At 43.7% G+C, this 22,526-nt stretch overlaps 1 protein-coding gene across 1 annotated transcript in view; it reads right to left on the minus strand.

Annotated features, from left to right (window-relative positions):
• Positions 1-21,961, minus strand: part of TIMD4 (T cell immunoglobulin and mucin domain containing 4) — a 35,340-nt gene extending 13,379 nt beyond the window's left edge. The window contains exons 1-5 of the mRNA XM_061188371.1: positions 21,899-21,961; positions 15,968-16,309; positions 13,150-13,416; positions 11,408-11,491; positions 10,235-10,315 (exon numbers count right to left, since the gene is read on the minus strand). Coding sequence (XP_061044354.1) covers positions 10,235-10,315; positions 11,408-11,491; positions 13,150-13,416; positions 15,968-16,309; positions 21,899-21,956 — 832 coding nt within the window. The 5' untranslated portion in view covers positions 21,957-21,961. The remainder of the gene's footprint in view (positions 1-10,234; positions 10,316-11,407; positions 11,492-13,149; positions 13,417-15,967; positions 16,310-21,898) is intronic.
• Between the last annotated feature and the right edge of the window lie 565 nt (positions 21,962-22,526).

The raw sequence follows: 22,526 nt of genomic DNA on the forward strand, positions 1-22,526 counted from the left end.
GTCTTAAAAATCCAAAGAACAGCAAAAGGATCCAAAAGTCTGAATGTTTTAGATTTGAAAGGAATTCAAAATTATCTCCTCTGATTCCCTTTTTTTAATCAAGAGAAAAATTAAAATCTAGAGAGACAGTTTCATTTGCTCAAGGTTTCACAGTAATAAGTAACAAAGGAAGTGACCAGAACCCATACTTCCTGACCTCACCTGGCAGCGCTAAAGCAGTTCTGGAATTTCAAAATACCTTTTGAAAATAGAAACAGGCATTTACTGAATTCACATACTTCCTTTAAATTTTGGAGACCCCTGCATGTTTTTGATATGTGGAACGATCAAAAAGAGTACGATGCACTTCAATCAATCAATCAAGAGAGCATTACATACATGAATCAGGTGTTCCTTAGCTCCAAGAGCAAAATTGGGTAGGGTCCATTTAATTTTGAAAGGAACCAGAGAGCAAATTGTGTTGGCACCCAAAGTGGTTCATAAAGGGGGAGGAATGATGCGATGACTTCACGTCTTACACAAGTGAGGTAACAGAAGGAAACCAGAGACTCAGAACACCATTGTTTGAGAGTCACCCAGTTCTAAACTGTGTCTCAGCCTTCCACTGCCTTCAAGGATGCCCAGCAGCACAAATGTCCTCATCATTGTGACAGCCCAGAGTCACCACCTCAGGCTACTTCTCCCATGTGCCAATCTCTGCGTGTCTCGGTGAAGCACAGACAAGACCTCATCCCTAATCCTTCCCCACTGGACTCCTCTGTGAGGGGCAATGCCTAGCACTGCTCTGCACACACCAGCTGATCCCTATGTTTTAATTGAGGGAGGGGGCAAGGTGCACATTTCACAAAGAACCCTCTGGATTATCAACAACAATAATAAATGGATACCATGTACCAAGCACTTACTCCATGGCCAGCACAGTGCAAAGTGTTTTCCATGTTTGATCTCAGAGCATTCTGCACTAGGTACCATTACTGTCCTCATCTCACAGCGGGAGTCCTGTGGCCTAGAGATGTCAGGCAACTGGCTCAAGTGACATAGCTAGGAAGGGAGAGAGCAAACCTCAGAGGCAGGATTACCTATCTGTAGAGCCCAAGCTCTTATCCTCTGGGCTCTATGGCCTTTGGGAAGTGTAGCAAGAGCTCACATACACTTGCTCTGAAAAGATCAGTGCTGGAGGGTGCATGACCATGCTATTTCATGGCACGGTGGGAAGTGGTCCTGTTGGAATGGAACTCTAGCCCTCCACTGCCTAGGTGGGTACAGTTTCTGAAAAGACATTCTAGAAATTATTATTATTGATGACAATGTTAAGCATAATGGAAGCAGCTAAAAACGCACAGAGTACTTTCACATTTATTATCACATTTGAACTTCAAAATGAATCTATGAGGTAAATAAACTTGGGCAGAATTATTGAAAGGGGAGGAAACTGAAGCCCAGAGAGGTCTCGTATCTTGCGCAAGGCTGCAAAGCTAGTGCTGATTGCTAGTAAATGGTAGAGCAATGACGTCTGATTCCAAATTCCACTTCTGTTTCCCTCTTCTGCTTCTGGGCATCACAGGAGTCAATAGTCCACAAGTGTGGGTAGGTTCTTGCCAAAGGGCACTGGTACCTTTATTCATTGACTTGTTCGTAGTGGGGAGAACAGCTACCTCACCTCATCACAGAGCTCACTGAGGTTTATCTATTGATCCTACCCTCCTGTGAAACCGGAGATGTCTCCAGCGCCTGACTTTGTGTCCGAGGGACATTTTGGTCCACAGAGCGGTCACCCAGCTCACCTGGGTAACCATTAGTGAGGACCCATCTTAGGGCCAGCTCCGAGTTCTATTTTCAGTGGATGGTACCTTACTTCACTTTCATTTTCTGTTCACCTTACTATGGACATGCCTCTCCTAAAGCTTGGCAACTTTCTTTTGTCTTATTTGGTTACCCTTTCTGAAGGTGAGTTGTTAGATGCTAGAATTACACGGATTCAATCCCAACTTTATTAATGGAAAAAAAACACGTTTGTACGGTTGATAGATGTAACACTATTGTGAGAAACATCATGAGAATCCACTTTTTGTCCTTTTCCTTCATCCCCAGACTTCCAGCCTACCAACTGATTCCAGCCTGCGAACAGCACTGGGCATGAAAGATAAAACAAATAGGCTACTGCCTCGCGAAAGATGTTGACTTTGAAATCAACTGCATCCAATTTCTTTCCTCCTAACAACGGCATTTGTGAGTGAAAATGAGCTTTGCTTCATTCCCCTGCCTTCGTCTGTTCCTTCTGCTAAACTTGCACTGAGAATGACGACTCCTCCTACAAGTTCTTTATGCCCTTGATCAACTGAGGACCCAGAAAGTGTCAAGTTCTGACAGGACTCAATTTTGACTTCAATGAAACAGTGCAGCAAAGGGGAAAGAGCTCTGATTTGGGACCCAGAAGAGAGTCCTACGTGGGACTTACTTCCTCTTCTCTTTGAAATTTTTTCGTGCTTTTGTGCTTCAGTTTCCTTCCGTGTAGAACAAGGACAGTCGACTACACCAGCAATTCCTAAATGCCTTCCTGGGGCTAGGGCTGGGCTTCAGGTTCTTGGACCCACCCCAGAGGTCCTCATTCTGCAAGGCTAGGATAGAGTAGGGCCATCTATGCTTTGACTAAGCTCTCTGTGGTTCCAGCCCATGGCCAGGTCTGGCATAGACAGACTGGATGATCTCAGAGTTCAAGGTCTTGGTTCCCCCAGTCTTCTCCTACCTCCCTGGGAGGTCAGCGTGAGATCTGATTGCTCTCCCACCTTCATTTATGCCAGCCTAACTCCCCTGTCTCCTATCTCCATTTCTAGACCAAACCCTACCTCTCCCATTTTTGACGGACCCCCTCCTCCTATAACAGTACAAGCCTCCTCCCTCTACCCTGCCTCCCCTCTAAATATTCACCCTCCAACTCCTTGAAAGAACGCCTAGCATTTATTCTCTCACAATCGCTCAGCGTTGGACTTCAGGGTGTCCATCCACAGAGCTCACCCTGTTCGTTTAGCGGTCCTCCGGCCACAGTTCACAGCTACCTATCTAGATGCCACATCTGACCGGTATTTAGAATTCCGTCATATTTAAGTACACACCCCATAATCTTTGTCTCCTGGACCACTTCCTACCTCTGCTGTCTCTCTAACTGGCCCCCTGGGCCAGCTTTTCTGCCTCTACTACACCCTCTCCCAATGGAGTCATTCCTGTAAGGAGGTGGGGTGTCTGCCTTCATCCCACCCTTCCTCTCCCACAATATCTTCAGACGATGCCACAGGAGTTTCAATGATGCCTTCTGCTAATGAGACAATAGAATCAAGTGTTTAAGAGCTAATTTTCAAGAGCCAAGAGACCTGGGGTTCCAACTCTGGCAAATGTCTTAACCTTTGCAAACCTCAGTTTCTTCTCCTTTACAACGAAGGCAATAATAGAATCTTCCTCACAGATCTGGACGATGCCTCATGATAAGATAATGCACTGAAAGCATGGAGCCCAGCCCTGTCCTATAATAAGCACTCAGTAACTGTCATATTATATCGATAGGCCTGAACTCTCCCTCATGAGATAGTACGTATGAAAGTTTTGGTATAGGGGCAACTCCTTATTCAGCACAGTAATGATTCTTTGATCACAGGAGGTGCCAATCATCAGACACCCAATCCCCACCGAGACATCCATAAGTCCGCCCAGCCCCACATTTCCAACGGCCTGTTAGACATTTCCCAGGGGCACTTCAAAGTCAAGATCGTCCAAATAAATTTCACTCTTCCTCCTGGGGTTCCTTTACCAGTGAATCCATCACATCGAGCTGATCTCCCAAGTGCGGAGAACCAGTCATCCTTCCTTATTACTCCAGTCAATTAGTCCTCTCAATTCAAAGTCCTAAATGGCTCTGACTCTGTCCCTTCACTGCTGTCACTGCTGCCATCATCCTAGTCGAGACACTCACCTCCTGCCTGAGTTATTGCAGGAACCTCTCTGCCTCCAGCCTTACTCCCCTCGAATACATCTTCCACACTCTTGCCAGAGCAATTTTTCCTAAAACAGAGCTGAAAATGCCATTCCCGACTCCAAAAACATGACTGGATCTGTGTGACCCTGGAATGAAATCTAAATTCTTCAGCCCATCAATCAAGTCCTTTAAGAACCTAGGCCACTCCTAGCTTCCTGTCTCCATTAGATTAAACTAGACTCTTAAACAATCGCCAAAGATTTCATGCTATTATAAGTCCCCCTATTTTTGCTCATGCTGTTCTCCCTGCCTGTTCACCCTTCTCTGCTCAATGAGATGTTCTCATCCATGAAGAACCAATTCAAGGATCATTGAGTGAAATCATCCTGGCCTTTCTTTCCAAGTTAGAATCCTTCTCTCCCTTCTTTGGGCCCCCAGGGCACCTTTTCATACTTCTATCCCAAAACCAAGCTCACTGGATAATTGTTTGCTCTACACAAGCCTGTCTATCCCACCCCTTTAAGAACAGAGCTCAAGACTTCCTCATTTTTATATGTTCTGGGCCCTGCAGAGGGAAGCACCCAGGTAACCCATGTTTAATGAATGACAGATTTGAAAGGCCTTTACCAAATATCATGTGACCTATTTCCATGTATCCAAACCAAATGCCAAGGTAAAGATATAAAATCTCATCTCCAACCATTTTTCCCTCTGAGAATCCTTTGATTCTATGGCAAGGCCAGCTTGCTCTGGACCATGAAGCTTGGGCTGGTTTTCTAAAACAGAAAGATACAGTAAGAGAACAAGAACTCCTAAAAGCACCCCATCCCCACTCCCCCACCATCCAACCCTGGGATGGAGAAAATGCTACTGTAAGAATCTCAAAAAAGGAAATTATGACTATTACCAGAGCAATGTTCATTTTTTTCCCAGTTTTCCTGGGTTGACAGCCAAGTCCTCATGCATATTTGGGGGCATTAAATTTGAAATTATTTCACAGCTTGGACTTCATGCTGTTGATGAGTATAATGACCCACCTGGGGGCTGAGAAAAAGTGAATCCTAATACTTGAGGAGCAAATAGGAAAATCTGCCCTCAGGGAAGCTCTGTTGAGAGATAGTGGCTGATAGTCTTGGGACAAAGGTTAACTGTACGTGGGATCAGGAGAACTGGCCTCTGGTCTCAGCAACCTCCCTATCACTGCAAGCCCTCTCTCAACTCGCTGGCCTTTGCTGGGCCTCAATTTCCTATCAGTTTTCCACTGACAACACCTCCCCAAGAGTTCACAGGCCCAAATTTAAAACCTCTGAAACCCGTGTAAGAGTCTCAGCTCTCCCTCTGCCTCACTGTGTGATCTCAGAAAAGTCACTCCACATCTCTGAGCTCCATTTCCAGGCAGCCACAGAGTGGAGGTGAGGATTTGACACCCTTGCAAGGGCTTCTTCAGGTGATGTCTGCAGACTAAACACCTTCAAAGCAGAGAAGGGCAGCGGAGCAGGAGATACATACTTGGAGGTGTCTAATCAAATAAATAATACAAATCAGGAAGCCCTTGCATGGCAAACTCGACCACAGCTCTTTTTCAAGCAAAGCTTGATTCCTGAGCCTAAATTATAGAGTGAAGCCTCCCTAGATTGAGTGATGTGAGAAGGACAAAACAACTGAGAGGCATCAGAAGATTAAAGATGTCCACCAGAGGAACAAAACCCATAACTGAGAGTTCCACAGAGCCATGTAATAAGCAGCCAGTGAAAAGCTTTCAGAATCAGATTTATTTTAATAGTGAGTTGAGAATGACTGCCATGATATTTTTTAAAAAGCTTTTGTCACTTCCCCAAGTTTGCAATTTTGCCACTCATCAGCTGCTTTCCTGGTGCGATTAGAAGTTAAAAAAATCATAAAACCAAAAAGTGTCTCTGCCACGTATGTGAGGGTTTATTCTCTAATGTATTCATTGGTCTGTGTGTCTGTCTTTGTGCCAGCGCCATACTGCTTTGATTATTGTAGCTCTTTAATATGTTTTGAAATCAGAAAAAAAAAAAAGTGTCTCAGTATTTGGAAGGAAGCGAGTCAGCTGGGAGCTGGTAGATGTGGCCTCTTGCTCCCAGCTGGCCTGGCCAGAGAATGAAGGTGTGTGAGTAGGAAGATCAGCAGAGATGCAGCGAGCAGAGGGGATCAGAATCCGTCACGAGGTCTGTCATTTACTAGCCAGTAATTATGGACCAGACATTTTTCTCATGCATTGCCTCACTTAACAGCCTTATGAACCATGTACTATTATCTCCATTGTACATTTTGAGGAAACTGAGATTTCGAAAAGGCTAGAACAAGAACCTGAGATTCTAAAAGAAAAAAATAAAGCATAAAACGTTAGAGCTGGCATATAACCCTCAGCCTTCACATTCCCCAAATGAGGTCTTTTAACCCCCACCTCAGGCTACCGAGAAAATGTGAGGAGAAAGGACTAGAATAAAAGGATTTGGGATGTTATTGAGGCACTAAAAGTGAGGCTGAGGCATAATCTGCAGAGGATTTAATCCCAAACCACCCGATTTTATTTAGGAAATGACATGGTGATGTGGGTCTCCTCACCCTAGCTTCAGAGTCCTTACCCAATAGAGATGTTGGGTCACTAGGGAGCAATTTGGGACCATTTCACACATTCCTGCAGCCAAGCAAGAAATGAAATTAATCCTCAGGCTAGAGGGACTGATTTGAGTTCCCAGCTACCTAGAGGCGTAAGAGTTCGTATTCCCCTAACAGGCTGCCCTTAGCTGGGGGGAAGAAACCTATGAGAATTTTTATTGTTGTTATTGTTGTTTGTGTTTGAATTATGGTTCCTAATCATTTGGAGCTTTGCAGAATTCTTGGAGAATCTAATAAAAGTTCTATACTTTTTCCCCAGGAAAATGTGTGTGCACATATACACATACAACTATATATATATATATATAATTTCAGGGGGGTTCTTGTCCCCCCGCCAAGTTCATCCACAGACAACTCCACTTAGGAGTCCATGTACACATTTTAATAATATCCCTGGAAACTGGGTGTGATCCCACCTATCTCTCTGCACTGCTGTGTGATCTTGGGCAAATCACTCCACATCTCTGAACTCTGTTCCAGGCAGCCAAAGAGAGGAGGTAAAGAATTGCCATTCCAGGTAATGCTAATTTTAGGGAATAATAATTGTAGCAAGATCCACTAGAACAATTTAAAGCAGCCGTCAACCATGGAAGCCTGGCCATCCAAAAATTACATGAAGACATGAGGAAGGAATTGGGAATATTTAGCCAAGGTAAGAAAAAGCCCACAGAAGCATGTAGGTTCTCTGAAATGGGTTGAAAGCATTTTTATGCAAATGAAGAAGTAGTTTTATTCTCTAAGTGCTTCCAGAGGGTAGATGGGGTGGGGGCAGCCTAGCAAGGGGTCAGAATGGCATCAGAGTTGAGCAGAGAAGGATTAAATCCAGGTCCATCATCTACCAGACAAGATACGTAACATTCATGGACTCTAAAATGGAGGTGATAATGGTATCTATCTCATAGGATTTTGTGAAAAATCAAATGAGGTAATGCATGTAAAATGAAGAGTGTTGAAACAAAGACAGACCTCAGTAGGTGTTAGCTTCTCTAATAAACTCCCTGACCCTCCATTTCTTTATCTGTAAAATGGGGATAATACCCATACCTGGCTAGAAGGTCACTGTTAGATTTAAATAAAACAATACAAGTTAAAACCCTTATACAGCACCTAACACCTAGCTAAATCCTCAGTATGTATTATAAATGTTTCATTACAAAAACCGATGGAAAAAAAGGATGGTAAATGACAAGAGCATGATATTTTATTTCAGACTGGAAGGTAAGGCAAAATAAAATAATATCTAAGAGTATGGAATCAGAGCGAGACTTCCTGGATCTGGCACGCAACAGCTGTGTGGCCTTGAAAAAGCTATGACAAATAGAGATTGGAGCATCTGGTAAGAGGGATTGAATTAAGTGGCCCAGGAGAACAGTTGACCCCATGCTGGCACATGATATGTGCTCAATAAACCCTGGCTTCTTCCACAACGAATAGATGTTACACAGAGACTGACAGACCTTCCTATAACCAGCTCCTCTTCAGGAGTGCCGCATATGGGTATGGGCACAAGTGTTCTCTCTCCCAGGATTTATCAAGCAGGAGTGAAATGAAATTATCAGGGATATTATAAAAGACGGTAAAACATCAGATGACCTTCTGTTCCCTTGCAATTCAGTGTAAAATAGTCCAAGATTTAAGTGGAATAAATGAAACATTTTGAAAACTCGTTGCCCATCCTTTGTCACTTTTCTAGTTGCTACCTTTTCTTCTGCCAGCAAATAGGCCCCCACCCTACCGCATCCCATGGACAAAGAAGGTTTGGATCATTGGCACCTTGTTATCAACATCCAGTCCAGGTTTCCCGTCCTCCCACTGTGTGAGTTAGTGCGTGCCAAAGCTTTTCAACATGAGATCACCCTTGCATTTCATCTTGATTTAGAGTCTTCCTTCAAAACCTATCTCCCTTCCACTCACTCTTGTCTGGACCCTCCAATTCCATCTTCCAAGCCTTTGTCAGTGATGTTACATTGCCTCCTTCACAGAGTTAAAGGATGGCTGTTTTCTGGCTAATAAACATAGAGAAAGACACTCCAACTCTCTGTTAATCAGAACAACAGAGAATGAGATGACATTTTCTTCTCCGGAGATTGAAAAAAATTAAACAAATGGTTATATCGAGTGTGGCGAGGATATGGGAAAGCAGATACTCTGTGGGTGGGAAGATAAATTAGCACAGCCTTTCCAGAGGACAATTTTGTAATAGCTATAAAATTTAGAAGCACACATTTCAGACTTCCCTGGTGGCGCAGTGGTTAAGAATCAGCCTGCCAATGCAGGGGATACAGGTTCGAGCCCTGGTCTGGGAAGATCCCACATGCCGTGGAGCAAATAAGCCCATGCGCCACAACTACTGAGCCTGTACTCTAGGGCCCGTGAGCCACAGCTACTGAGCCCAGGTGCCACAACTACTAAAGCCCGCACGCCTAGGGCCCGTGCTCCACAACAAGAGAAGCCACTGCAATGAGATGCCTGCACACCGCTACAAAGAGTAGCCCCTGCTCACTGCAACTAGAGAAAGCTCATGCGCAGCAATGAAGACCCAACGTAGCCAAAAATAAAATATAAATAAATAAATAAATTTATAAAAAAATAAAAGCACACATTTCTTTGAACCTAGCATTTCTCCTTCTTGGTCACCACCCTAGCTAAAGAAACACTTGCATGAACACTAAGGAGACACGTATAAGGATCCTCACTGCAGTATATTTATGATGTGAAGCTTTGGAACAACCTTAGTGCCCCTCAATGGGGAATGGATACTGTAAGTACCCATAGTAGAAAATACTATACAGCAATTTAACACAGTGATGGAGATCTACATGGACCAAAACAGAACATGGTCCAATGTATAATGTTAGGTGAATAAAAATGCAGAAGGCTGCACACAATATGACAGCATTTTTTTAAAAATCCACACACAAAACACAACTGTATATTTCTATATCTATACCCACACATAAGGGAATAGAAAAAGATCTGAAGAATGATCACCTTCAACTAATATCAGTGATTAACTCAAGGGAGGAACTGGGATTAAAGACAGGGAGTCAAAGAGAATGTTATTTCTACTTTTTAAAAATGTATCCCTAGGGACTTCCCTGGTGACACAGTGGTTAAGACTCCACAGTCCCAATGCAGAGAGCCCGGGTTCCATCCCTGGTCAGGGAACGAGATCCTACATGCATGCCGCAACTAAGGAGCCGGTGAGCTGCAACTAAGGAGTATACCCGCTGCACCTAAGACCCAGAGCAACCAAATAAATAAAAATAAATAAATAAATAAATAAATAGCTTTAAAAAAATGTATCCCTAACAAAAATACACTGGTGTACTATTTGCATAATTTAAAATAAATTAGTAACGTTTTGAAAGATGAATGGTTGCTTTTCCTACTAGCATTCCTAGCTTCAGATCCCAACAGCAGGTTTTCAGAAATGAGGCAGAGAAGGGATAGAGCCAACACTGATGCTTTTAGCAGGCTTCACTTTCATCTCAGCTGGCGGGAGGATGTAGGATGTGACCACAGTGCAATCAAAAGAGCAGAATTCCAAGAAAAGCAGGCAGTTGACAGATTGTTCCCAAGTCCAAAGGCAAACCACTCACAGGAGCACAACCCCCCTACCTCTTGGCTGAGAAATCACCGAGTCACTCGCTTCCCGCATCAATGCCTGGGGTGTTGACTGGAGAACCCAACTTTTAGACCCTGGAAAAAATACAAAGGAAAGGAGAAAACAAACTTAGGTAGATGCCTGTCTTCCTATTTTGGAGGGAGGTGGGGGGGTGGGGGTGGGGGGGCACTCTTCCCCTAAACTGACTTCTGTCATTAAAAAAAAGGGCTAATGTTTACTGAGCATTTAGTACATTCCAGACGCTGTTCTAAGTCATCTACCTGCATTCTCTCACTTAATCCTCAGAAAGAGACACAGGGTAAGTGCTTCATGATTCCCATTTGACCAGTTAGGAAGCCAGGGCCCAGAGAGATTAAGGAACTTTCCCAACGTCACACAGCAGAGAAGAGGCACGATTTGTACCCAGGCAGTGTGACACCAGAATGCACACATGAACCACTCTGTGTTACTGCCCCCCTATACTCTACTATCACAAGCATTGATTTATTTACCTCATAGATGTCTGTTTTCCTTTGCTTGATTATAAGCTCCACTAAGGTAACAGCTACCTTTTGCACGTGTACTAACGTGCCAGGCACTCATCCAAATTTTATATGCATGAAGTTACACAATGGAGGGCAGAGACCCCCAGGGGAAAGTAGTACAACTGATAACCAAGCCCAGGCAGGCCCCTCTAGCACCTGCAAGGCTGTGAATTATTTTCAGGGTGTTCTCTGCCCCTGGGCACTAGTAAATACCTAAAGAAGTCTGGCTGGATGGATGAAAGGACAAATGAATGAAAGACCTCTCCCTCCACTATAAAGAGCCAAGGAGTCAATTGAATACACCCTCTGGGGTTTCAACACAGAAGACCGGTATGCTTGGAATTGGGGGATGAGATAGCCAAGCACCACCCAGCCTAGAGTGGAAAGGCAGATATTCTAGAGATGTGCTACCATGGAGAATTGCACAAACAAATCAAGGTCAATGGGTCTCTCTCCCTCTCTCAAATCCATAGCGAGGAATGAGCCACAAATGTGGTATTGATACCAATTTGTCCCAGGTGGGCTTCATGACACACAGGACCCAACAGTCATCTCTAGTCATCTGACTTGCTGACACTCTATTCAGTGTTTCCCTCAGTCTAAGGGGTGAGGAAAGAAAAAGAGAGAACCCCGGCCACATACCTTTGGATGTGAGCAAGGCAGTGTCTGCAGAAGTCGCCTCAGTGCTTCTCTGAGAGGTCCTAGGGAGAAGGACAGTTTCTGATTCTGGAAGAGAAAAAAAGTTTGATGAAAGGCAGCTAAAAATAGGTGTTTGTGCTGAGTGGTGGGATTTGGGGCTATTTTTATAGTTGTCTTTGTACTTTTCTAAGTTTATTTCAGTTTTTCTTCCAAGGATTGTAAGTAATTTTTAGAATCTAGGGGAAAAACTGCAAATGTAGTATTCTAAGATGATTATTTTAAAGACCAAAGGAATAAAAAAATACACATAAAAATTGGCTTAGGGTTCATGGACCTTAGGCAACTACACAGAGTATAGTGGAATTAGCCAATTCGATGCTGTAAAGTGGTTTAAGTTAATCCAGGCCTTATTGAGGCAGCTGAAATGCCTAAGCTTTCAAGCTCTCTCATGATTCTTTTCTAATATTCTTACCTCAGAATCAGAGGTTGAAACGTGGTGGGAGCTTTGATAAGCCCCCATAATTAATGGAGCTAGTAATTCAGTGAGAGTTCCAAGATGTAGGATGAAAAAGGATTCAGGATGAAGGAAGGAAGGAAAGTAGGGAGGGAGCTAGAGAGAGAGAGAAAGAAAGAGAAAGAAAGAGAGGAAGGAAGGAAGGAAGGAAGGAAGGAAGGAAGGAAGGAAGAAAGGAAGAAAGAAAGAGAGAAAGAGAGAAAGAGAGAAAGAGAGAAAGAAAGGAAGGAAGGAAGGAAGGAAGGAAGGAAGGAAGGAAGGAAGGAAGGAAGGAAGGAAGGAAGGAAGGAAGGAAGGAAGAAAGAAAGAAAGAAAGAAAGAAAGAAAGAAAGAAAGAAAGAAAGAAAGAAAGAAAGAAAGAAAGAAAGAAAGAAAGAAAGAAAGAAAGAAAGAAAGAAAGAAAAGGTAAAACCAGTTCATCAAGGGATATTTTAAGGCATCTGGAGGCCTTTCCTCAACCAATCTCTAATGCCTGAGTAGGGACTTAAGCCCCGGCAGGATGGAACTGGTGTCTGACCCAGGGTGACATTTCCTGGTTCTTTACTAAGTGTCCCCAAGACTCCTGGGAGGTCAACTAGAGAACCAAAAATGCTGACTTTTCAAAAGCACAAAGGAAAAAAAAAGCAACAAAAAAGGAAATCATAAAACAATGAAAAGGAACAATTTAATGAAACTATACACACACACACAGTTATGGGATGAATTGTGTGGTCCCCTCCCACCCCCGCCCCAGCCCTACCCGAAAATTCATACATTGAAGCCCTAACCCCAAGTAGCTTGGAATGTGACTGTATTTGGAGATAGTGCCTTTAAAGAGGTAATTAAGGTAAAAATGATGTTATATGGATGGGCCCTGATCTAATATCACTGGTGTTCTTACAAAAAGAGGAGATTAGAACACAAATACACAAAGGAGGAAGACCATGTGAGGACACAGGGAGAGGACGGCCATCTAGAAGTCAAGGAGAAAGCCCTTGGAAGAAACCAACCCTGCTGACACCTTGATCTCAGACTTCTAGCCTCCAGAATTGTGAGAAAGTAAACTTTTGTTGTTTAAGCCACCCAGTCTGTGGAATTTGTTATGACAGCCCTGGCAAACTCATACACAGACACACACACACACACATAGACCTAAGAGCAAGTTGCTGGGCTGCCCCATTCAGCAGGAGAACCCTCTTCCAAGGTGCATCTGACCAGCAGAAGGGAAAGAATGGCCTGTTGAACCAGGCACCTGCAGTGAGGATGGGCCCTTCTGTGGAAGGCTCAAGGGTCAGAAGTATCGTGTCTTCCTCATGAAGGGAGCCCTGTGTTGTCAGAGGGCATGCGGCTGCCGTGGTGGGGAGTGCAGCAGTGGTTCTCATCTGAAGCGGTGGTGTGGCTGGCAGGTCAGGTGTAGGCACGACTGTGGTTGTTGGAAGCACAGCTGTGGTTGTCGTCACGGCGGTGGTGGTGGTGGTGGTTGGGCGACGGGTGGTTGTTGAGCGCGTGGTCGTGGGACCTGTACCCAATAGAAGATACGTCTGGTGCCAAGTGGAGACGGAGGAAGAGGGAAACACTACAGATATAGCCAGCATCAGTCCATTTCTCTGCCTTTCTGCTGCCTCACCCAGCCCACGAGCCTGGACCACTAAAATGCCCATGAGAAGTGGGTTTCTTAACTCTAGTCCTGGCCTTTCCAACCTGTTCTTCACACACTGGCCAGAGTAATCTTTGAAAATGACAAATCTAATTATGTCAGTCCCCTACCTAAACTTTTTTACTGGGTTCTCCTTGCCCTTAAGATGAAGGCACAACCCCCAACCTCACCCTCAGGGCCCCACCTGATCTGCTCTTTCTTTCCCATCTCGGGCCTCCACTCTATTCTCCTCACTTTTCCCCAGCCTACTGGCATTTCTTCAGTTCTTCCACAGTATTAGTGACCTTCCATCTGAGGGACTTTGTACCTACTGCTTCCTAGACTCTCTCTTCCTTAGATGGACTCCTCCTTAACCCTCATGTCTCAGCTAAAAGGACACTTCTGCAAGGAGGTCATCTGCATTCGACAATAACAATGTTTTTTGCACACTCATACTTGACCTTCATAGCGTTTGCTGCATTTCCTAACTACACATTTATTTGTTGATTATTATGGAATGTCTGTTTCTCCTAGTACACTGTAAGCTCTACGAGGGAATGGCTGGTATTTATTTTGTTCTCTGCTACAAATCTAATACCTACGACAGTGTCTGGTACATAGTAGGTGTTCCAAAAACATGGCATGAATGAGTAAATGAACGATCCCATCAAAAGTGAGCCCAAACATAACATTTCAGTCAAGCAAGATGAATAAGCTCTAGAAATTTGCTGCACACATTGTACCCATAGTTAACAATAGTATATTGTACACTTGAAAATTCATGAAGAGGGTAGAACTCATGCTAGGTGTTCTTTCTACAATCAAAATTAAAATCTAAAAAGAGCGAGTCCAAAGAGTGTAACATAGGGTGAAAATGTAAGTCTCTTTCAGATATTAAAGATGGGTTCATACCAAAACCACTCACCCCCTAAACATCTGAATCTGAGTTCATTAGCAACAGTTATTCTACAGATACCACCCTCTCTTAAATATGCCAAATTTCCACTAACTCTAATGGACCAGAAAGACATCATTAGTTTCAAGTGAACTTAGAAATGTCCTCATAGAGTACTGATGTCAACCAATATTTTATAAAATAAGAGCTGGTTATATCAGGCTTGAAAAGCAAAGACTTGGATTGGCATCATTTAACTTCCACAAATCCTAATGATACCTCTATCTCACAAAGTTTCTTTGAGAGAAAAATATACTAAATATATATATTTAGTATATAAAAAAATATACTTTCATATATGCTTGTGAAAGTTCTCTAATTAGAAGCAACCACATCAGTTGTTCTCAAATTTTAGAGCACATGAGAGTCATAGGAGAAGCTTATTACTTGCATGGCTAGCCAGAACCTGCCTTCCGAGATGTCAGTCCAGTTAGCAATAGAGCCCAAGAATCCTCAGTCCTCGGTGCAGGCTGAGCACAGAGCTGAAGCGGAGAGGCTCCGTTCCAGACCAGCAGGAACAGTGGTTATTGTTCACATAATTCAACCATAGGCTGCACTCCATGCAGCTCAAATCTTTATGAGTTGGGGCTTTCCTGGTGGCACAGTGGTTAGGAATCTGCCTGCCAATGCAGGGGACATGGGTTTGAGCCTCGGTCCAGGAAGACCCCACATGCCGCAGAGCAACTAAGCCCGTGTGCCACAACTACTGAGGCTGCGCTCTAGAGCCTGCGAGCCACAACTACTGAAGCCCGCGGGCCTAGAGCCCGTGCTCCGCAACAAGAGAAGCCACCGCAGTGAGAAGCCCACACACCGCAAGGAAGAGCAGCCCCCGCTCAACGCAACTAGAGAAAGCCCACACACAGCAACGAAGACCCAACACAGCCAAAAATAAATAAATAAAATAAATTTACTTAAAAAAAAAATCTTTATGAGTTCCACCATATTTCAAATTTCATCAAAAGCAACTGATAGTAACAGAAGGAAAGATCACCTGAAAACTGCTATGACTATCTCCAAATCCCCTGCCCTTTCCCCTCTGCTGGAAGTTGCACTTATGGGCTGAAGCCGATCCATGAACAACACATTCTATCTCATTCATCCAATGTTTTTTTAAATTTTGAAGTCTTTGCCAACATGCAAAAATCAATATACTTCACATAATAACTGGGAGATCTGAAAGCACTGGGCCCAAATTTCTGCAATTCCCTAGAGAAGAAGCAGCTGCCCTCTTCAGAGTGACCCTGAATTTCACTGGTTCCCTTCCCTACCCCCCACCCTCTACCCCTCACTCATTTCTGTGGGATTTTTGGCTCCCACAGGCATCTGCTCCAGACTGTGGCTCCTCTAGTCATCAACATGTCTCAGATTTAATCACACTCATTGCTTAAGCAGCTTCAGCCTCTCCACCACCACCCACTGACTCTATGACCCGTGACTCGTGAACCTCTCCATCCACAGACACAGCCCCTGTGTGCTCACCTCTCCTCAGCTCCAGGCGGATGTTCTTCTTCACATCGTTGAACCAGCCAGGCACCTCTATGCGGCAGCAGTACACACCACTGTCACCTTCGTTGGTGTTGAAGATGGTCAAGGAGATATCCCCTCTCCAGATATTCCCCAGAAGTTGGTATTTTGGCGACTTCCTCGAGACCACCCTTTTCCCATTGGTGTAGAGAAGCTCGTCATTGCATTTGGAGTTGGGACACTGGCCTTTGCCCCAGCACATGATGTTGCTGTTAGGAGACCAGGATGAGTACATACAGGGCAAAGTCACCGACTGACCCAAAAACGCTCTCACGACAATTTCTGATGCAGCTGGAGCTGTGAGGAGAGATGAGAAAACTAGGTTGTGAGGTACTGAAATCTCTCAAATGTGCTCTACAGGGATTGTGCAGATAGATGCTTCCAGGAAGATGAAGAGGGTCGTAGTGTATATGTTTCTTTAGCCCAAATTCTGGCCTGCCCTTCGCTGCTGCTAAGCTCCTAACTCCACACCCCTCCATCCCTCAAGTGAAAACAGCTGACCGCCTGAGTCTCTGAACACATCTCCACAGCAGATTTGCTGATTAAAAAAACTCTGACCTTGAGTACCATTCAATAAAACAATAAATTCTCCATGGAAAATCCTGACCCTTTAATCCAATTCCACTAACTCATATAAACAGGTCCAAAACAGCACTCTACCCAGTGTATCTTAATAGGCAGTGATCACCTACTACTGACTTGAATGCCTCAAATGGGTCTCTGTCTGTCTTCCACCCCAGAGTGTTGCTATGGCAGGGAGACAGGCTGTTGAAATATATCCCATTGTCCTCGTCTCCTTTTAGTATTGGAGATAGAAATTAATTGCTCTGGACCATTTGTTTGTGGTTAGAGAATGTGAACTTAGGTGGAGTTTGTGGATTTTTTTTTTTTTTTTAATGTTAGAACTGGAAAGGAATCACAGGAATTCTTTGGAATGGCAGCTGTGACATAAAGATGCTGGTGATTAGGTTGACCATGTTAGCTATATGAAATAGAACATAGCACCATTTTTAAAATGAAGTATCTGTGTTTCCCAACTTCAGCTGCTCATCAGCATGGCCTGAGGAGCTTGCTAAAAATACCTATTTTCTTGCCCAACCCTGAGTCAGAATCTCAGAGGCCAAGGCCCATGGAAATGTACATAACCAAGGTCTCCAAGTCTTTCTGATGTCACTGACCACCCACTCTGTTTGAGGACCACTGGACAGCCTCTTCTAAGATAACTTCCATCTCTGAGAGTCCGTGAAAGTTTTTCACTGCTGCAAATGTTAAGCCCTCTGATATAATTGAGCATCAGTGATTGTTCTCAATCAAACCACGCTGTTGAGGGGAGAGCCAGGCAGGCTATAGCTCCAGAGTGTCAGGATGACATCCTGCTCCTTCTTGAGTACCTAGATCCTTTTTTTTTAAAATTTTTTAAAACATCTTTATTGGAGTATAATTGCTTTACAATGGTGTGTTAGTTTCTGCTTTATAACAAGTGGATCAGGTATACATATACATATATCCCCATATCTCTTTGCTCATTGTTTTCTTCAAGGTACCCTCCTGTAAGACTCTCCATTCACTAACTCTGTTAACACCGTTGGCTAAGTTGTGTAAGACATGGCCAGTAGCACCGTGTTCCTCCCTGACCCTAGGCGTCAGCAACTTCCAGCTATCCTTCTCTGGGAGAAGGTGAGCATGAGCCCTAGTAGTTGCCCAGGTAGTAAGCTAAATGATGTACTTGCTGGGTTTTGCAAAGTTTGCTCTCATGATGAAAGGTCATTCCAAATTCAGACCCGCCTGGAGCCTTTCCTAAACTCATCGTCTCTTTACTTTGCCACAATGGAGATGTTTCACAGATTGTACATGCTGTGGAAGCCCATTTTGCCCCCCATGAAGCCAGGGAAAAAAATAATTGTCTTCAACCTCAGCTGTGATAGCAATGCAGAACACATGCACCAAAAACCAATGACTTCTAAAATATGAGCTTGTTCTTATGAATATTTGGTAAATTAATAAAAAATGTGGGACAGAATTATTTCTACTGGAGATCCAACAGTTTATTATCCCAAGTATCGCAGTATAGAAAGAGGCATCCTACTACTGAATAAGGAAAGACTCGATAGAAAAACTGGCAAAGGCAACAAACACATGAAAGAATGCTCAACATCATTAATCATTAGAGAAATGCAAATCAAAACTACAATGCGATATCATCTCACACCGGTCAGAACTGCCATCACTACAAACAATAAATGCTGGAGAGGGTGTGGAGAAAAGGGAACCCTCATACACTGTTGGTGGGAATGTAAATTGATACAGCCACTATGGAGAACAGTATGGAGGTTCCTTAAAAAACTAAAAATACAACTACCATACGACCAGCAATCCCACTACTGGGCATACATCCTGAGAAAACCATAATTCAAAAAGAGTCATGTACCACAGTGTTCATTGCAGCTCTATTTACAATAGCCAGGACATGGAAGCAACCTAAGTGTCCATCGACAGATGAATGGATAAAGAAGATGTGACACATATATACAATGGAATATTATTCAGCCATAAAAAGAAACGAAATTGAGTTATTTGTAATCAGGTGGATGGACCTAGAGTCTGTCATACAGAGTGAAGTAAGTCAGAAAGAGAAAAACAAATACCGTATGCTAACACATATATATGGAATCTAAAAAAAAAAAAAAAAAAAATGGTCATGAAGAACCTAGGGGCAAGACAGGAATAAAGATGCAGACCTACTAGAGAATGGACTTGAGGACATGGGGAGGGGGAAGGGTAAGCTGGGACGAAGTGAGAGAGTGGCATGGACATATATACACTACCAAATATAAAATAGATAGCTAGTGGGAAGCAGTCACATAGCACAGGGAGATCAGCTCGGTGCTTTGTGACCAGCTAGAAGGGTGGGATAGGGAGGGTGGGAGGGAGGGAGACGTGAGAGGGAAGAGATATGGGGATATATGTATATGTATAACTGATTCACTTTGTTATAAAGCAGAAACTAACACACCATTGTAAAGCAATTATACTCCAATAAAAACGTTAAAAAAAAAAAAAGAAAAACTGGCAAAGGACAAAACAGGCAATTCATAGACAAGGAAATATGAGTGATCAGTAAATTTCAACTATTAGACTGGCAAAAAATTAGAATGCTGATGATATGAAGTGTTGGCTAGACTGGGAGCTGGGAAATGACTTAGCCTACTGGAGTAAACTGGAGTGAAATGGGGTGTGAATTGGTACAGCCACACTCTGGGGAAATTTGGCAGTTTTGGTTAATACTCAACATGCAAGTGACCTAGCTAAGCCTGGGCAATTTCATGGTTTGTTATTTGCTCTAGAAAAGCACAGGTGCTCAAAGAAGCCTATTTGCAAATGTTTACTGCAGTGTCATATGTGTGTGAATGAAATGAACAGTGTGTATATGGGGAGTGGCTAACCTATGGCACAGTCCTTCCGTGGAACCACAATGTACAAGATTAATAGAATTAGACAGATTTATATCCATCGGCATGAAAACTCCAAGCCTTATTAATGTATGAAAAAGAGAACTTTCAAAATGACACATAAAATACAAAATCATTTAAAAAAATAAATAAACCAGTTTGCAGGTTTTTGTGGGCACAGACATATGAAAGTAAATGTAGAGAAAAGTGGCTGGTGGGACATACACCCAACTCATTGTGTCAGCAGCTCCATGATCAGAGGAAAGGGACTGGGGTTGAGGGCAGTAGTCAAAAGGGATTTAACTTTATAACATTTTAATTGTTTCACCAGGGGTGTCTCTGTATTACTCATCAGATTAAAAATTAATGTTAAAAAAAAGGAAGCAGGTGTGGCAGAAAAACACCCATCAGGCTTACATTGAGAACCTCATTCTGCCAGTTACTGCTTTTGTCTTCTTTGGAGGAAAGCCACACTAATCCTGACCTCATTATCCTCATAAGGCAGAGGGGGAAGATAATGCTCGCCTCAGAAATAGTTCTCAAGTTCACAAGAGATGGAGTATTAAATGCCACATGAAATTAATAAATTATTAGTACAAATAACCAAGCATTTCTGATCTTAGAGATAGGTTAGGAAACTGTTTCTTTCCAGCTGCAAAATAATCTGAAGCAAAGGAATCATTGGTATTAAATCAATTTTTCTTTTGGGGAATTACCCAGGATGGTGGGTACGACCTAGGTTCTGGTGCCAGCTTGGTTCCTTCTCTAGCTGGTGACCTTAAGCAAGGCCTTTCTCCAGTCTGGGTCTCAATTTCCTCATCTACAGAGTGAAGGGTTTGATCTGGCATCTTTTAAGAGCACATTCAGTTCTGATCACCAATGAGTCTGAGCAGTCACTGCCTTCTAAAATGGTCATTTTAGAAAAGGCACAAATGAAAAACGAACAGATCATCCACCAGGTGCTGCCTTCTTCAAGTAGGGTTGGAGAAGCCCACTCCGTCAGTGTCCAGCCAGTAGCCGGAAAGGTGGCCAGAGCAACTTTCAGCATCACCAAACCCTCCACACCTCCAGGTCCCAGGACAAGGTAAAGACCAGGCAAAAACAATGATAAAGAAAGGGACAGGAATTGCTTTCATTCCACTAACTCCCACAGGGTATCTGGGGAGAGAGACAGTTAAATGAGCAACTACTACAGGGCGACAAGTTCTCTAATGGGGGGACTCCAGGGAGGACAGGAACTCATAGCAGAAACACTTAAACCAGTTTGGAGGCTATGGGTAGTCAGGAAAAGCTTGACTTAGGTGGAGACCTGAGGATGTATGGAGTTCTAGAGGAAAGAAAGGCACAAAGAACAGTAGGACAAAGGCTTGTTTTTCGTGGAATGTAGGTGTTTTCTCACGCAGCACATTTGAAAGATTCATGTGCAGAAACTATGAACTGTTAAAACTGCAAGGGACATTAGATATTGTCTAGTTCTAGAATCACGGATTGTTAAAACTGGTCTTTTCCAGGTCCCTCATTTCTTCCATGGAAGGACCATAGTCGCCAGTGTCAAAAGTTAATGACCAAGGGCTTCCCTGGTGGTGTAGTGGTTGAGAGTCCGCCTGCCAATGCGGGGGACACGGGTTCGAGCCCTGGTCCGGGAGGATCCCACATGCCGCAGAGCAACTAATCCCGTGAGCCACAACTACTGAGCCCGTGTGCCACAACTACTGAAGCCCGCGTGCCTACAGCCCGTGCTCCGCAACAAGAGAAGCCACCGCAATGAGAAGCCTGCGCACCACAATGAAAGAGTAGCCCCCGCTCGCCGCAACTAGAGAAAGCCCACGCACAGCAACAAAGACCCAAAGAAGCCAAAAATAAAAAAAATAAAAAAAAAAAAAAGTTAACGACCAAGATGCAACTTCAGCTCAGCCCAGAGCATTCCACCTGTATAGCAGCAGGAAGTGAAGGTCTATACTGGTCCACACCTAGTGTGTGTACATTTGCATCATCCGAAACCTGGAAACAATATGCAGAAAAGGTAAACCTCACCTGGACGCTTGACCCCCAGCAAAATAAAACAAACCAAGAGGCAAACAAAAACTCCTAAAAATAAAGAGAAAAATAAGGATTATAATAAGGGGTCTTAGCAGAACAAATTCCCCTGGCTCTGACTGTGCTAGTAAAACCTGCAAAGGACATTTCTTTTCCCCATGTTATCTGACCCCTTATCTCTGTGTCTCTTCTTAAATTACCATTCCTGGTATGAACATAAATATCCCCACCCTAAAACTCCCAAAGCAGTCTCAAGATAAACCCTGTGTCACAAAGAAAGGGAGAGACCTTCCAAACAAGAGAAGCTGAGTGGATGCAGGAGTGAAATGGATCAGCCATGGAAATCCGGGAGGTGCCAAGCCTCCAGGGACACCTGGATGGAAGGTCTGAGAACACTTACTCAGATAAAGCCGCCCGAGCTCAATCACCAGCCAGAGAATCAGAGGCCCTTTGGACATTTTGGTTGTTGGCAGGCCCCAGGAGTCTGTCTGTCTGTCCAAATTCCATTTCTTATACTCCAGTTAATGCTGACAGGGCGGGACCTTTAGGTTTCATTTCTCTTTTTGCCTCATAATCTTCCCTTTCCCCCTCCTGAATGGCCTCCCTCAATCCGGGATGTATGATAAAATGTGCTGAGCACTTTTCTCCTGGCCATTAGTGTGTGTGCAAACATGTGGAGTGATGGTGTGGGCGTGCATGTACTCCGTTGTCCACTCATATAGGGGGATTTCCTACATGTACATGAGCATCTATGCTTGTGTGTATGTGCACTCGTAAACTGTGCATCAGCCATGGTCCTCCTGGCTACCATGCAGCTTACAATAAAATGCAATTAACTCTCCCCTCTGGCAGTGGTTTACACACAGATTCCGCATGTGAGCCAAAGGCAAGTTAGATGGGAATTTGGCTCTGCTCCCATTCTGGGTTCTCCCTCACCCAGCCCCTTGTGCCCCTTGCCCTGATAATAGAGAAATAAAAGCAGGGCTGCCGTCAACCATCACATAAGCCAAAAACACCATTAGAGTTTA

Source organism: Eubalaena glacialis, chromosome 4 (assembly GCF_028564815.1).
Source record: "Eubalaena glacialis isolate mEubGla1 chromosome 4, mEubGla1.1.hap2.+ XY, whole genome shotgun sequence".
Lineage (NCBI taxonomy): Eukaryota > Metazoa > Chordata > Mammalia > Artiodactyla > Balaenidae > Eubalaena > Eubalaena glacialis.